We start from the raw sequence: 17,309 nt of genomic DNA, 5'->3' as shown, positions 1-17,309 counted from the left end.
TGCTGTTACGGTCGTTTTGGAATCAAGTCGGAGAAATCATATTTTTTGTTGGTCAACTCACCAAAATTTAGCTGGAAAAGTGTAATTTCGTGGTCGAGCCGAAAAGTTGACCTTTTTTCTTAGTCGACTCGCCGGTGATTTCAGTCTGTATGCCCATTTTTCGGTTCCCAATATTTGGGGGTGATTATCGGTGTGGAGTTTGAAAAGGGTGCGATGAGTCGAAAAAGGTTGGGAACCACTGGTCTAGAGCCTGCTTTATGCACTGGAGATATTTTTGCTATTTTCAAGCACTCTGGAAAACAACCTAATTCAACACACATATTGAAAAAGCAAGATAAAGGTTTGCTTAATGCACCTGCAATGACTTTCAGGGGATCATTGGGGATTTGATCATGTCCTGTTGCTTTTCCAGATTTAAGAGAGTAGATTAGAGCTTCAACTTCTTCCGGTGATGTCGGTTCGAAGAACGTGGAAGAGCCAACCCTTGTTACGCATTTCCTCGGATTGACCGTGGACGATGGAATTGTGGAGGCCAGTCTTGGACCAACGGACGAGAAGAATTTGTTGAAGCAGTTGGCAACCTCTGTTGGATCCTTAACTATACTGTTATCCTCATCAGAGCGCAGATAAGATGGCGGTGAAGATTTCTTTTTGCTAATTAACCCTCGGATAAGTTTCCATGAATCTTACTGATTGCCATGGCAGTTAGTGAATAGATTCTGGTAGTAGGATTCCTTTGCCTTGTTCTTTACTGAAGATAATGTTTTTGCATATTGTCTATGCTGTTCCATGTCACACGCTGCTCTACTTTTAATAAATTTGCGATAAAGATCATTCCTGGTTTTGATAGCACGTAGGATGCCTGGTGTAAGTCATGGTTTGAGATGGAGTTTTTGTTTGCGTCTTGTAGGCCTAATTGTTTGAAGAGGAGCATGAACATCAATGAGCGTTTTGACATCTTGGACAAAGTTGTTGAACTCGAGGTTGAGTAGGGTTGAATCAGCAGTGTTAGGGACATCTACAAAATCACTTAACTTGTCGCATGCATCAAGAAACAGGTTTTCTCTGGATAAATTACTCCGGTCTCTTCGTAATGTATAGTTGGGGGGAGGAGTCGTTCTCACGAGATCTAATTCACAGAGGATTGGGTAATGGTCAGATATGTCATAGGCTAGAGTTGCTGGTCCAAGTTCTACGTCGGTAACATTTGTGATGATATGAACCAGCACTGTCTGGGAGTGTGTGGTAACCCGAGTCGGCAGTGTTATTAGCTGGGCTGCACCGAATGAGTTGATACAATCCGTGTACCGTCTGGTATGCAACGTCATGTTCAAAAGATTCAAATTAATATCGCCTAATATGATAAACTTTTTTCCCATGAGGGTTAGCTGTTTAATAGATTTTTCAAACAGGTCTAAAAACTTTGTCAAGCAACCGGAAGGGTGTCGATAAAGTACACCAATGACATAGGATATAGTGCTGTTGGGTTTTAATGTAACCTCAGTCCATACTTCATCAACAGATGGGCAGTTGCGTTGGTATGAAGTAGGCTACTCGGAATACATGTATATCCATCTTCCACATATATACCTACTCCTCCTGCTGGAGGAGGAGTGCTGAAAAGTGAAGTTGGGTAGATCAACATTTTGGAATGAGTTAGCTTTAAGTCTAGTCTCGATTATAGCAAGTATGCAGGGTGGTCTTTGCATGGAGGATAACATCGTACAAATACCATCGTGATGTTTTGACAATGATCGTGCATTCATATGCATGATGGTAGGTTTTCTTCCAATTTTTTTCAAGTTTTCCGGAGTTCCCGGCATGGTAAGGAATTTATAAAAGTAATGTCATTTTCGGTATCACTTACATTAACACCTGGATCGGGCAAATGATGGGTTGGAAAAGCCACTGTATGTAAATTATGCTTCAAAAAGTGTTTCTCTGGATGTTGTGGCACTAGTGATTCAAGTTCTTGTCACACATCTTATCCAAGTCCTCTGTGTTGTTGATATGTAGAGTTGGTGTGTTTTCGTTCATCCTCATAAACACTTTACCATTGTTTGTCCACAGATAAGCATATCCAAGATCCTTCTTCCGGTCTCTTGCAGCAAAGAGTATATTTCGTTTTTTTTCTGTAAGATGTTCAACAATGAAAATCTTAGGTGCATGTGGAATATTTTCAGCCGGTTGGAGCTTGGAGCGGGATCCATAAATTTCGTTTCTAATTTTGCGTGAAGTAAATTTAGCAACGATTGGTGATGGCTTTGCTTTAGGGTCGTTCGATTTGAATTTTCTGTGTGAAAAGCTGATACAGTTACTGTCATCCAATGAGGTGATTTTTGATATGACATCCATGACCAGAGAGTCTGTGTGCTCTGTCGAGCACACAGGAATACCGTGGAATTCTAGCAGGTCAGATCTCGCCTGTCCGTCCATCTCTTCAGTTCTCTCCATAAGGAGCTGGATCTGGGTTTTTTGTTCATCAATAATCTCTTCATATTTTTTAATCGTTGCGGTGTTTTTCTCAAGTTGTTTTTCGAAGTCATCGAACTTTGCAGCAATGAACTCTTGGCTGTCTTGGACTTTTTTGAGTTCTTTCTGTTTATAATCTAATGATGATTTGATGAGTAGCGTTCAGAGCAGCAGATTGAGAAGCATTCGTTGAGCTGATCTCAGCGAGACATGAGTTGACGATAGCTGGGAGTTGGTTTCGAATCTGTTCAATGATTGCTTACTAGTCTTTTCCTGATCGCGTCATCATCAGAGGAATATTTCTAGTTTTATATTAGTAAAATATAGTCTTAAATCCTAGTCCTCTCTCAGCCCATGTGACCAGATACAGCCTACAGCTGATTTATAGGGACTGTCTTCGAAAATTTGGCGCAGGTATTTATACATGCTAATGAAGTAGTAATGTAGTATTCGAAACAGTATATTTGGACATGTATAAATCACTCACAGGAGTGCGAAGGGCAAAGATTTAGTTCATTGCAAGAAATTCAACAAATATAACATACATATTAAACGATCGATCTGGTGCAGTCGCGACCACAATTTAAACCCTTCGCGACCCATGTGTGGTGTGGGTTACCAGAATTTGAGAACCTATGCCTTAAGTCATCCCCTCCTCTATAGAGCTGACATTTTAAGCTGTTTCTAATCGCTGAATGATCCATTGTGAAATTACCATATATATAGTCCCCACCTTTACAGAAATCAGATGTACGGGAGAGCTTCGTAGGGACGACGCATATATACTGTTGCGTTGACAACCCGGTATATTCACCGTGGCAAAAAGTAGCGTTGGGTCCGTATTTAGTTGTCTGGTTGTAGTAGATTTCGTCTGATCCGTCTCTGAAAATATTAGACGCGGCAGTAGATAAGAAAGGATGGACTGAGCCTGGGGTAGTATACGGTAGGTCGGTAGCAAACCAACTATTATATCTTCACCTGTACTATTACATAATTAGCGTTCTTGGTCAAGTTTCAATCCACATATTTACTCAATACAAAGACATTTCGGACATGTATGCTGAGGATTGCGTTAAATGAGTCTCCCGAACAAGAGAAAATAAGTTGATAATAGCGATGAAATCATTTATTTCACAATATCTTCTGTAATGTGCAAGTAATATCAGGTTACCAAATTCTGGTGCGATATGCAACACTTGATACGATATTACCAACGTAAGCATTATATCCTTAGTACTGAGTAGGCCTACATGGGGGTTAACTATATACAGACAAAGCTTATTGGACCAGGGTCTGTCGTAACAGGTCATAATCTAGGCCAGAGGTCTCAAACACGCGACCCGCGAGAGCATTTTGTGCGGCCCGCGACGGCATTTTGGAATTTCAAGCATTCGACAATATCTTCCAGTGCCAAATATCTTTTTTAGATCTAAGAACTTGAATTTCACCCCAAAACTGCTATAAAACACTGAAATCTCAACAAACTACACTATCACATCACTTTTAAAAGCTATCATGAGGTAGAAGATCAGCTATTACGTCACATTTCTAGTTCATGATGATAAAACATGACCCGTTGATGATTCGTGAATGAAAATTGCGATTTTGTTTTGTGCGATCTTTCGTAAAATTACTCGATTTCGGATTGACTGGGTGATTAAATAAAAATTACTCAAGTTGAGTCGAGTCAAACGTTAAAATCGGAGAAGGAATTGCTACTCGGAACGGTGACTTGGCAATCCTGCGAATGCAACAATCTATGAAACTGTCATGAGGAATAGTAATATATCACAAGGTCGTAGCTTGCGTTGCGTAGGGTATATATAGCTATTAGGGCCGTAACAGCACTTCGTCAGCCCCCCCAAACTTTGGTCTTGGGCCCCCATAGGATGATAAACCCCAGACCCCCTGGGTTACCCGCTGTTTACCGCTACTCATCATCTGTGTTAAGCGTCCGTTTAGTGGGTCGTCTATTCTCGTCTAGACGCGCGAAGCGCGAAAAATTTCAAAATTCATCATTGAATTGGTCAATATGATCGGGAATTTAATATATATTGTTATCAATTTTTATCCTCTCTTTGCCCACGTAATCAGATTTACCGGTAGAGCTGAGTGAGGTGTGCTTGAAATGGTAGGACCCCTCAATAATAATTAAAGATCTTCGGTCGTATACCCGTTCGCAGGAATGAAACAGCACTTGGCCAGCCCCCCCCCCAATAAAACTTGGGTCTTGGGCTCCCATAGGGTGATAAACCGACCCCCCATCACGTTGTTCACCTTTGTCACGAAATAAGGTCCAAAGGTTAGTGAGCCAGCGCAAAGCGCAAAAATTTTCGATAATTCATGATAAAATCGGTCAATAATATCGGGAATTGCATATTGCTATCAATTTCTTGTCCTCTATTTTCACGTTATCAGATTTACCAGTAGAGCCGAATGAGGTGGCTTGCAAACTGTACGGCGCGTAAATAATAATTAAACATATTCGGGCGGGCGGACTCGTTGGTATGACATCGTTTCATGATGTCATTTCGTGATCTCCTGTCTGTTATATCAAAAAAATACAGAATCGCCCAAACGTACTAAGTAACTAAACTAACGACGCACACGATTTCAAATTGGTATTTCTTTACTGGCATATGATTTTTCCCTGCGGGGATGGTATTTATCTTCTGAGGTTCAGATTGTCAAGACAGGAACATTCGGCGCCAGTCATTTAGTTGCCATGGACACTTGAACCTATATGTATTTTGCATATATAACGAAGTTTTCGGTCAGCGTAAGAGGGCAGTCCTTTTTGGCCCAGGTTTTCTCGCTGCCGATCGTTCTGTCACACTTCTTGGAGTCGCATGTTACATGTCCTAAAACTTTAAATGTCTCGCCGATATGTCCATTTCGATAAATCTTGCGTATTTTGTCTAGGGGAAGAGTACCAAATAGTTAAGAAACCTGGCAACTTGAAATCGCGTTGGTTACATGCTGGGTGTTGTCCGATCTCTTCATCCATGTTATTATCATCGGTGGCGAGTAAGGTAGTAGTACGCTCCACAGCTGTACCACCAATGAATTCATCGGCGATTGGACATTTCTATTCCATGGGTTTTTAACCAGGGTCCGTATACCCCTTCGGGGGTACGGAGCACCACATCATGGGGTACGAGATGCATTGTGGAATTAGGCCTATATGCTGTGGAATATTTTATTGACCAACTTATTCAACTGGAAACTGGTCTTCGCGCTTCGCGCGATTTTGCGTGTATGGGCTTTCTAATTTTAATATAGGTACAAACAGAATTTGTGTTAAAAATATCCAGGTGCTACGAGAAATCTTATTGGAAGCACGCGGGGTACGATCCCTAAGGTTAATATGGCCCAATAATGATTATATTCAAGTTGTTATTGATATGTTCCAATAATAATCGGAGGCAAAATCTGAAGCTGACATAGTAACAATTGGCTACTTATCACGACTATATCATAACTCGGATTAGGCTACAACGCTCAAATGCTCTGCTATCAGATCAATCTTCAGTATAGATTTTAAAATATTCTACATAAAATTGTAGCACGTCAAAGGTCCACTAGCTGCAATATTATAACCCGACAGTCTGACCATAGCAATGACGATGTCATGAATTCATGATGCATCCTCTCGCATGATGTCTATAGCTCACTATTTGAACAAATAATGCCCGCCATAAAAACAATTTTTTTCAAATATTTGAAAATATGACTTTTCCGTGTCAAGCGTGAATAGTACAATAGCAAATTACATTTTCATGATGTTTGAGGAATGCCTATCTTCAAGCTCCCGTCAAACAAGGCCTACTTGGAAATTCTGCGTGGAATATCCCTAATATCCCGTAAATGCACGAACATAACATTATTGGTGGTGAGGCCTGCGGCGTCATCAAAACTAAGAAATTGGCCCGCGAGCACATTTGAGTTTAAGACCTCTGAAGGCAGTGATGCTGTCCGCCTGACCATCCGCGTCCCTTATAAACGCACCTTGAAGAAGAAAGAAGAAAATAGTCTATACAGCTACACACAGTCGAGTGGAGGATGAATTCGATTAAATCACGGAAATTAAACGGCGGTGCATTGTATAACGATGGTCTGTGAAACCGTGGGATTTCGCGGTACAAAACTGTTTCCACGCGCGTTTTCATAAATCTACTGCTGGTCTATATAAGGGGTGATCGTGAACTTCCGGAGGTAAGAGAGGAAATTCATTCTTGTCTGTGCACTCCGGGTGCATGGAGGATGAATATTCCAAATAGATGAAAGGTAATCGCGTCACTACCACCGCTTTACCTCGACACGCAATCCCGAATGGGCGCCCAGCGAGCACGCTGCACCTATCAGTTCTACCACCAAGTCCTTGTTGCATTCCTGTCGAGGATTGATACCACAACCTAACAATCAAACTGGACGCTCCACCAACACGCTCTCTAATAGAGATGGTGTGAGCGTGAGGTTCACGTTCGCGTTCTGTGTGTGAACCTCGGAAATTTAGAGGTTCACGTTCACAAACGAACCTTGGTAGGTTCTGCACAGTGAACCTTTTACATATATCACAATTTCCCGTCATTATAACATCTTTGGTAGAAATTTATTGTATTTCAACTGAGGGACAATGTATGCATTGCGCTGGGAGCATAGAAAATCAACACTAAACGAGCATGCACCTTGACAATCTCAAAAATTTTACCTGCTTTGTTACAAAAGTTTGCTCGAAATATCCAGTTTCCCGTTTGTGAAGATCTATAGTTACTCTCTGTTGTGAGCTTGACGCAAAATCACAGTCACACAACATCAAGAGCGAAATGCGCTACATGTAGGTAGTCAGCGGATGATATTTATTCAACCAATCGATTAAATTGATATCGTTGTCTGACGTAAAAAATATATCAAGCTTACGGGGCCAATCTCTATTTCATAAGTTTATTGTATCATAAAAAACAAATCCGTGCGATTGCGGTGTTGGCAACTGCTGTATAACTTGTTAATTGGGTAAAACCCGTTTTACACTATGCTCAACATCAACGTAGCAACACTCAGACGTCGAAGACATTGCCTTGTCCGGCCTATACCGATAAGGCGTAAGCATAAATTCCCTTGCAAGTCCTGGTATAGAAATTGTGGGCAAAGCGACAAAAGATATTGATTTTATGGAATTATTATGTCATTTGATTGCCCCAGTTGCTACATTTGGCGACGTTTAATAAGTCAGTACGTACTTCAGCATTGTGGCATTGCCCAGAGTCGTTGCTAGGTATCGTGCACATTATTATATGTCACCATAGTGTCCTATATGGTGTCGACACAAGCACATCTCACGGCTCAGTAAAATTGTATCACGTCACAATTTCCATTTGTCTACAGGCAATTTGACGGTCATTTTTGACCGGCTTGCCGACCATTAAATTTGGTAAAACGAGTATCACTCGAAAGCTGACTCTGCACTGATTACGAAAATATAAATTTTATTCCGGTCGCGGCCCTGGAACCCCCACAATCAGCCTCGAATTTTTCATTGTTATGGAGATTGGTATTGGGACGCAACAATGCTGTCCGCTCTTTTTCTCTTGAGCTACTCTCTCGTTTCGCCAGACAGCATTGTTGCGACCCCAATGCCAATCTCCATAACAATGGAAAATTCGAGGCTGATTGCGGGGGCTCGAGGGCCGCGAGCGGAATAAAATTTATATTCTCGTAATCAGTGCAGAGTCAGCTTTCGAGTGATACCCGTATTACCTAATTTAATGCTCGGCAAGCCGGTCAAAAATGACAGTCAAATTGCCTGTAGCCAAATGGAAATTGTGACGTGATACAATTTCACTGAGCCGTGAGATTTGCTTGTGTCGACACCATATAGGACACTATGATGTCACTTTACTAAAATGTAAGGTTGTAATTAGCAATATGACGTCACGTAACGTCATGAGGTTTACGTTCGCGTTCACTCAGAACCTTTCAAAAAGGTTTGCGTTCACACGAACCTGAACCTTTCTGAAGTTCACACCATCCCTACTATCTAGTCTACGCGCGGGCGAGGATTGTAGGCGTCTCTGCTGCAGTGTGCAATAACCATTGCTTCAATTATCCAACGAATAGAAGAATCCTCATGCAGGTACATATGAATATCACTACATACATGTGATAGCTATAGATGAATTAATTGCTCCAGACGCCTTCGCAGTCTTTGGAATGGTATCGTATGCCATTGATTGCACAGCACATTATACGCAAGTTTGTTGCAATGTTGATATGGTTTACGACCAATTTAATTCGATAAAACAAGCTACTCAAGTGTCCAAGGCTCAATGATGACGTCATCTTAGACCGTACTATATCACCTACCTGCAATGATTACTTCCATCGCAGAAGAAGGTTGATACTATGCATTCAATTCCATTCGCACAAGGAAATTCATCACGTCCACATGATTCACCTGTGAAATGTCAACATATGCATCATACCACCTCCACGGACGGACGGACGGATGACGACGAGGGAATAATTTTCTTGAACGGATAAAAATGAGTGGAGTATTAAAACATTCCAAGTTAGCCTGATATATCCCTTAATGTATCTTCTCTCGGCGACATCATACAATTATCTATTGTAAAATTGCCATAATCAGTCTTCACCTGCGCAAAAGTCAGCTTTACGGGGAACGAGCTCCATTCGGACGACGCATATAGACCGTCGCCAAAATCCCCAGCTAGTTATCCCGAAACATAAAGTAACGTTGGGCCCGTAATTAATTGCTTGGTCGTAGTATGGCTCGTCTGACTCGTCACTGAAAATATCAGCATCACAATTAGAGTTGCATTTAAAACAAAATCAAAAAAACAATTTAAAATAAACATGTTCAAAATAAAGCCCTTGTTTATAACATGTTTTTATTCTATCCTTCTTTTATCCATTACGTCACGAATCAATAATTGTGACATCGCAGTGGATTGACATTGACACTTTAAAAGATTGTGTAAAATGGCTCCTTCGACCACTGTCATAAGCAGCCCAACAATATCGTTAACACCTTTTTTGTACGGCGGCCTTCATCATCAGAACACCTATTTCCGTACCACTGATATCTTTTACTTGCTATAACTGTTGAACCGACGACGATTTCGAGGGTTCCAGCCGCTCCATATCATATACGTCCACAGTACTGGGTGCAAATCGCCCGTCAGCTCATACTACAAGTTTTTCGAGATTATTGAAACAATTATGGAATAAAAAAATACATTTTTTTTAAAGGCATCGGTTTAAAACACTGTTTAAGCCATGTTTTAACCAAGGTGCTTTAAAATAACGTTTGTTTCAAATGCATCACAATATAACCCGTGATGTTGCTAGCCTGACTTTCACCACACTCCTGGAAAATCGCCTGACATTACATGCGTTGCTTTGCGATATTCACGGTGTTTGTCGACTACTAGGCTCATTGGTCATGTACACCAGACCGATATTGTTAAGTTTTGCCCTGTAACTGCCTACTTATAGCACGGCCCGCTTCTATGCTTTTTGTAAGACACCGTTTGCGCGGATGAGGTGGCGAGGAGGAGCCCAGATAAACCTCCTCTGAAGTCGACCTCGGTGGGACGCGAACCCGCACCCATTGGTGTTGCAGCCGCAGATTATACCACTGCGCTATCTCGCCACATTGGCGCGGTGCAGTCTGTTGTGGATGAATTCAATTGACATACGGTGATTGGGACGCGGTGCCTTGTATAAAGATGAACAAATTATGCTTTGTGAAATGGTTGATTTAGCAGATTAAAACCGCTTCCAACGGGTTGTCATAAACTATGCATACATTCTATGTGGGGTGAGGATGAACACCCTGAGGAGGATTTTAAGGTATTTTATTCTGGTGACACTCGAGGTACTCGGGCGATTTTGAAGCTATGGAGCAGAAAGAATATAGAGTCGGCAGTCGGCACCACCATTTTACCTCTCCGCGTAATCCCAATGCGGTGAGATGACGATACCATGCAGTTTTGACACATTAGCTGAGGATTGAATCCATATCCTACCGTTCGAGAAGTTGAACGATCCACCATTACTATAAGTTTGCACTTGATACAAAAATCAATTTAAAACAAACATCTTTAAAACATGGCCGTGGTATAAAACAAGATTTTTATTATTTCTTAGTGTTCTTACGAAATCTCAAATCAGTTCGGGGACCGTAAAATATGAGCTTGCGGGCCGCGTGTTGGTGACCCTTGATTTAAAACATGTTTTGAAACACCTTTTTTTTAAGCGCAACCCTGACCATTACGCATTGTCGTTTACGCCCCGGGCTGGCATAGTTTGTGCAATCTGCATTTGCCATGCGTATTCAGTGCTACTCCAATCATTGACACACACACACACACACATATATATATATATATATAAATGAATAGTTATAAAAATGCGCACTTACATAGATATACCATTGAAAACACATGGTAGTTACAGCTGAGGTGGTTGCTCCTGATCAACTCGAAGTGTTTGGGTTAGCGGTGAATACCATAAATTGGACATTGCACACAAGTTTGTAGCCGCCCTAGTGATGCTAGTCATCACCTACCTGCAATCCATTTTGCCATCACAGAAACGGTTGGATCTTATGCACTCAAATCCATTCGCACACGGAAATTCATCACTGTTACACGGTCCATCTAGAACTATAAGGTTGTGTGTTAAACCAAAAATAAATTTAAAAATAAGTTGCTTAAAACCTGGCATTCGTTTAAGCATGTTTTTATCATTATTTTCCATCCATGACGTCACCAATCTTTAATTGTGACGTCATAGTGAAATGGCATTGACAATTGAAAATATAAGGTAAATATGGCTCCTTTGACGAAAAAGAATTCCGACCATTGTCTGAAACTGGCCGTAAAATATCTTTCACCAAGATTACATCGCTATGCAGCATTTTTGGGTCGGTGGTCAACATCATCAGAGCATCTATTCCATACCAATGAAATATAACTGCCTGCTATAACTGTCGAACCGACGACGATTTCAAGGGTTTCAACAATTCCATATCGCATACGACGACTATATCGAGTGCAAACTGTCGTAAGCTCATGTTACATACTTCGTGGAAAGTATTTAAACAATCATGGCAAAATTATACAACTTGAGAAAAAAACACTGCATAAATGACCAGATCACCGAGTACTAGTGAATTAAGTGCCGTCGATGTACACGGCGCCAATGTGAAACATAGATTGGCGGGCGTATTTCTGGAGTGATAATGTTTCACCTGTGATAGGATTATGATTCAAATGAACACTATATTCGAGAGAGAATGAAAGGAAGAAGGTCAAATATATGGAGATGTTTCATGTGGAATTGATATGTGATCATGAGGGAACACTAAGGTAGTCGTGTTTCCTGTGTGCGGAAAGTGAGGGCGTATTCTGCAGTTGCTCCCAATATTTAGATATACGAAAAGCCAAATAATAACTTATTACAACTAACACACTAATTCAGAGGCCCAACCCAGGGGTCGGAAGTCAGACTCATTACATTTTGGGCACTAAGGACGTGAAGTCGTTTACGGATTTTTCGACGTGAGAGAAGTCCTATACAAGTCGCGAAATTCCATATGAAGAAGTTCGGTCGGAGTCGTTGTCGCAATTGTTGGCGTGACGGGAGTCAGCCAACATTCGCCCAAATCCCTATCGATTGGTAATATGAGACTAAAGTATATAAATTCAGAGGAAACTTATGCAATATCATGTCGTCCATCTGTAGTTAAATCCTATATTATACTTTATATTGGGGATCTCACCTTTTTTTTACACCTTAGCCTTTTAAAAACTTTCTGAAATCAAAGACTTGAAGGTTTGATGGATACATTGAAACTAATTTATGAACAAATATATACAGTGCACGCTTCAAGCCAGAGCAGCATGACATTGTCCCATATCTATTTACACTACTGTATCGACGATTTACACTCAGCCTTGGTTCACTGAATAAATATTTTACGCTGCCTTATTAAACAGATTGTGTTGTATAACCATAGAATTTGGGTCGCAGGATATGTCTTTCTCAAACACATCTCTTACAAATACAAATTCTATGGTTGCATAACACAATCTGTTTGATCAGGCGATGTAAGCAAATAAAACATTTCTTACCTTCACAAATTCTGTCTTTTTCTTCGACGAGGTTATCGGGCAATACACATGTATGATGGCCTGACCATCCTTGACAAAAGGTAGCATTTCGATCGTAGGTCAGACTATCGTTGCGAAGTGGCTCATCTGATTGGTCACTGTATTACATGAAAATCGACCAATTGGATACCTTTTGCTAGCGGTCAATTGACATTGAACTGCGCGTAGCGAGGCGGAAGGATTTGTATGCCTGAACACATTTATGCTAGCGCCGTATCAAGGCAGAGAGGTCATTTGAATGCAGATATTCACAATAATAGCTAATGGAAAGCGAATTTAGATTAAAGAAGTCACGACCATATATGAGTAAATGAGTATAATCGAGTACCGTGGTGATTCGATTTTAAATCGAGCATTAGTATTCAAGTCGAGTCTGCGAGTCTCACTGATCATCACGTCACAAAAGCATGAATGATATGCAAAGTTCAAATGTGTACCTTTTATGCCATCACAAAGAATAAATGCTAGTTTTACATCATATTAAATATAATTTTGTATTTTTAGAGCATGCCTATTTCATTGCACTTTTTGAAAATGCTGTCGGTTGATCACGACGTCACGGATGGGTCATTTCCACTAAAATGAGTGCCTTTGTCCTAAACCAGGAGCGGCACGCGAGAAGGTTTTGCGTGGCCAACACAGGACCGAGAATTATCAACGAAAAACTCAAATAACTCCGCTTCTACCAGTTAAGATTGAGTCAAATTTGTTTTGCATCGTCTTTGAAGACTGCCCAACAATTTCATGGGGTTGACAGAAAAATTTGATTTTTAGTTTTTCCAAATAAATTTAAAATTTTAATTGAATCTGCGGAGTCTTATACTTGTTAGAATTGCAACAACATTGGTGTGCAACGTTTTTTTAGGGTGACCTGGCAATTTAATCAGTGAATGGCTGGAATCCAAAGAAAAAAGTTATTTTCGAACAGCCCTAATGCCCAGATTGCCCATTGAGTTTTCCTAACATAATTGTCATCGATTTTCATGCGTAAAAAATAAGATGTTTTCATCGTTACCTAATCACTTCGGCAAATTTTTGTTGCACTGAAATTGTGAAAAAGTTGGACATCCTTAATTTAGAATCAGTGGTTCCCTGCCTTTTTGGATGTGGTAGCCGCATTTCACACTTCAGATTCCGTATGGAGCCGCATGAAAACACTCGAGTAGACTACTTATAACTAAAATTTATTAATAGCTATCTCACCATCCAGCTAATTCAAAGGCATGTAGGGCTTTTCAAAAAAACTTTTTCTTCATATTTCACTGACTAAGGGATAAAATTGTTAGGTTGGTTAAATAAACGCTACACACCAAATTTAGCTCAATTCCAACCAGTAGAAGCGCTGTTTTTGCAATAGAAAGTTTTGAATTTATCATTAAAATATAAAAAATAAAAATTTCAAAGTTTTTGTGTCAACCCCATAACAGTGTTAGGCTGTCAGTAGAGATGATGCACTCCAAATTTGACTCAATTCCAATTACCAGAAGCGAAGTAATTTACAGTTGAAAAATTTGAATTTGAATAAAATAGTCTTCAATTATTTATTTCAAAACGATGGAATTGGAGATTTTTCTACTGCAATAACTTCGCTTCTAGTGGCGGGAATCAAACCAATAGCCTAACAATGTTATGGGGCTGGCAGAAAAATTATGAAATTTTATTTTTTATCTTTTAATGATAAATTCAAAACTTTTTACTGCAAGAATCCCACTTCTACTGGATGGCATTGTGCCACATTTGGTGTGTAGCTTTGTTTTAACGCACCTAACAATTTTATGACATAGCCAGTGAAATAGAAAAAAAGGTATTTTGAACAGCCCTAATGCGTATAGATTATTATATATTATATATATATAGTATACTGAATAGAGCAACTGTGATGCGTTCGGATGGCCGCACTAACATGTAAATGATGACGTCGATGGAAAAAATATGATAGGTTGAATGAACATGTAAACCTTACTTGCAATCCGGATATCCATTACAGAAGAACCCCACTGGGATACATTCTGTCCCATCATCGCACGCAAATTCATCGTATCTGCAGGATTCCCCTAAAAGACCACATTCCGCTTCAATGATATATACGTGCTGATATTTGCAGTAGTTAACACTTTACGACAGAAAAAGCAGATTATTGTGTTACAAAATTGAAGTGTGGATTATACTGGGGGATTAAACTATGGGGAGACCACAAACGCGAGGAGCTCTTGATAGTGAGGCTCCGAAGGCAGCGTTCAATACTCGTAAAAGCGACATTAACTCTTATCTGGTTTAGATTTTGTTGAAAAAGAACTCTGTCATGGGATTCAACTCAGGGTACCATAACCAGCAACCAATTGTCGCGATGCGAGCTACTCAATACTAAGTAAAAACCCATTGTGTTGGCGGTAAGGGATGATTACTGATTGGCCGCGCGCGTAATCATAATTCTTGTCTGTCTTTCGTATTCCAGAATTGTCGCGATGTGTTACTGCTCAGTGCTCTCAGTCCAGCGACGAATGCCTAGTGCGCGGCAATCAATGACCTAATATCGCAATCATCTCAGCGGGAGATCGTGTGGCGTAGCATTGTGCGATGCGATATGCGTGCCTAGACGAATCCCACTAATTGGTCGCGGCCCCGCGTAAAACTGATAACACGACTTGTTGGATTGCAACTGAATATTAGCGTCAGAATGGCCATTTCAAAAGGACGGGGTTTTGCGTTTCAATGGAGGGTGTTTCGACACCCCCTGGCTACGCGCCTGCCGCCACCGCATGCAAATATAAAAGCAGGCGCCTATGACTGCTGCCATAATGTTTTCATTGCCCTCAACTATAATTTGAGGCCACATCATGTTTAGAGCACATTGTGCTTAAAGCATAAACCTGTCAATAATATACTTCAATACTTTCGATTTTGCTTTATATGTGATTACTAAGGCTGGGCAAAATCAAGCACCATTAGCTTCGAGCATTCGAGTACCACTCATTACGACGTCATACGTCATACGTCATGCATATAGTAAGAGCGAATCCCGAAGTTCAAATATGCACCTTTCATACGATGATATAGAAAATAATGTCAGTTACAACTGGTGAAATAAATATTTTAAAAACTATGACACACACCATGTGCTAATGCGTAGAGTTGATCACTACTCAAACGTGTCTTGTCTCCGCGAACATGACTAGCATCATGCTACATTTATGGTTGTTATGATGAAGCCAATCGAAGTTTCGAGGCTTTAATGATGGGAAAATGGCTCGTTTGTCGAAAGGGGTGTATCTTACTCGTACTCAACAATTTACCATTTTACTTAACAAGAGTCATCGAAAACAATACTCGACGCGAATCCGAGTACTCAAATCATGGTGTTCGCTGTTCAGCCTTCATGATAACCACTGCAATCACTATTGGAGAAACATACGTGAGAGTCCATCGTAGCCAATGATATTATGTAATGCCTGACTTGTTTTGCTTCGCTATCTCCTTGCCAACGTTTCAGTTCTCTCGTTTTTCTAACTTTGTATATTTTCTGTGTGACGTCATAATTAGCGATATATATTGTTGTTGAACATAGTTATTCGAATTCTCGCAATATTGCTGACGATATCCCCTGACGAGGGTCTGCCGAAAAGCTTCGGGAATAAATATGAATATTTTATTCAAATGTGTTATGATGTTCTGTAACCCAAGGATTTTTTATATCACATGACTATTCTAATGATGCGAGACCTGAAGTTGTAGCAATTATGAAAGAAAACTGTCTCATGCTTTCCCGAATTAAAAAAAAATTACAAATTATGTTATTACTTATTTTCAAATTTATAAACTTCACGGACCCTTGTTGAGAACCATTGGGTTGCATGATGATTCTTACCAGTACTCAGAGTCGCAGCGACGAAGCACGTCAAAACACAGCATGCTACCAGCACATTCCACATTATTAGGCTAATCAAACTCATCCTCTAAATCTGCCGAAATAAAATGTTTAATTCCCTCTCAATGGATTTGGCCTCTTTGCAATTTCTAATCCATCCCATCACTTGCATGCGGTCCTACTCCCTAGAACTTGCTCTATTTCGCGGTATTTTATTAGGTATGTCACACTTTTCCGCTATTGAAGATCAGACTTACGCCATCTCATCTGCCACTCAATACTGTAAGAAACAAATTTTCTTAAGAACAGTGGTTTTCAACCTGTGGTACGCGTACCACTAGTGGTACGCGAAGGTCTTCTAGGTGGTACGCGAGTAGATTCTGTTTTTTCCGTCCGAAGGGAGTTATTAGTTTAGGTGAGGTAGATTTTGAGTTTTTTGAAGCTGTCGTAACCCGCTATTCCACAGCTGCTAATTTCTCCTTATACGTAGGAATGTGAGCAAGGATTTTCATCCCTGATGACTATCAAGTCGAAGAAACGAAACAGACTTGTTGCGCCCATACATGACTTTCGATGCGCAGAAAGAAAAGGTATGCCACGCATCGGCAAGCTAGTGGAAAATAAACAAATGCAGCCATCGCATTAAATAAATTGACTGTTGCTGTGTGTTTTTATTTCATTATGTTGTTCTTCTTGTGAATGGCGGTGAAAAAACAAACAATTCCATACATCCCATCAAACCTGGCTGATAATGCCTAGTTCAGGGGTGTCAAACT

General features: G+C 40.4%; 1 protein-coding gene across 3 annotated transcripts in view; it reads right to left on the bottom strand.

Moving 5' to 3' along the window:
• LOC145447190 (uncharacterized) overlaps window positions 1–16,805 on the bottom strand; it is a 56,977-nt gene extending 40,172 nt beyond the window's left edge. Inside the window, exons 1-7 of one of the 3 annotated variants that reach the window (XM_080325608.1) lie at window positions 16,534–16,805; window positions 14,632–14,722; window positions 12,630–12,766; window positions 11,063–11,159; window positions 9,126–9,277; window positions 8,836–8,926; window positions 3,206–3,354 (exon numbers count right to left, since the gene is read on the bottom strand). In XM_080325608.1, coding sequence (XP_080181734.1) covers window positions 3,206–3,354; window positions 8,836–8,926; window positions 9,126–9,277; window positions 11,063–11,159; window positions 12,630–12,766; window positions 14,632–14,722; window positions 16,534–16,618 — 802 coding nt within the window. In that variant the 5' untranslated portion in view covers window positions 16,619–16,805. The remainder of the gene's footprint in view (window positions 1–3,205; window positions 3,355–8,835; window positions 8,927–9,125; window positions 9,278–11,062; window positions 11,160–12,629; window positions 12,767–14,631; window positions 14,723–16,533) is intronic. The other 2 variants (XM_080325600.1, XM_080325616.1) reach the window with 2 other exon arrangements.
• Between the last annotated feature and the right edge of the window lie 504 nt (window positions 16,806–17,309).

The sequence above is a fragment of the Botryllus schlosseri genome, chromosome 1, assembly GCF_051294905.1.
Source record: "Botryllus schlosseri isolate E-star chromosome 1, Bs_hap1, whole genome shotgun sequence".
NCBI classification, from domain to species: Eukaryota; Metazoa; Chordata; class Ascidiacea; order Stolidobranchia; family Styelidae; genus Botryllus; species Botryllus schlosseri.
This window is presented reverse-complemented; position numbering and strand designations above follow the sequence as displayed.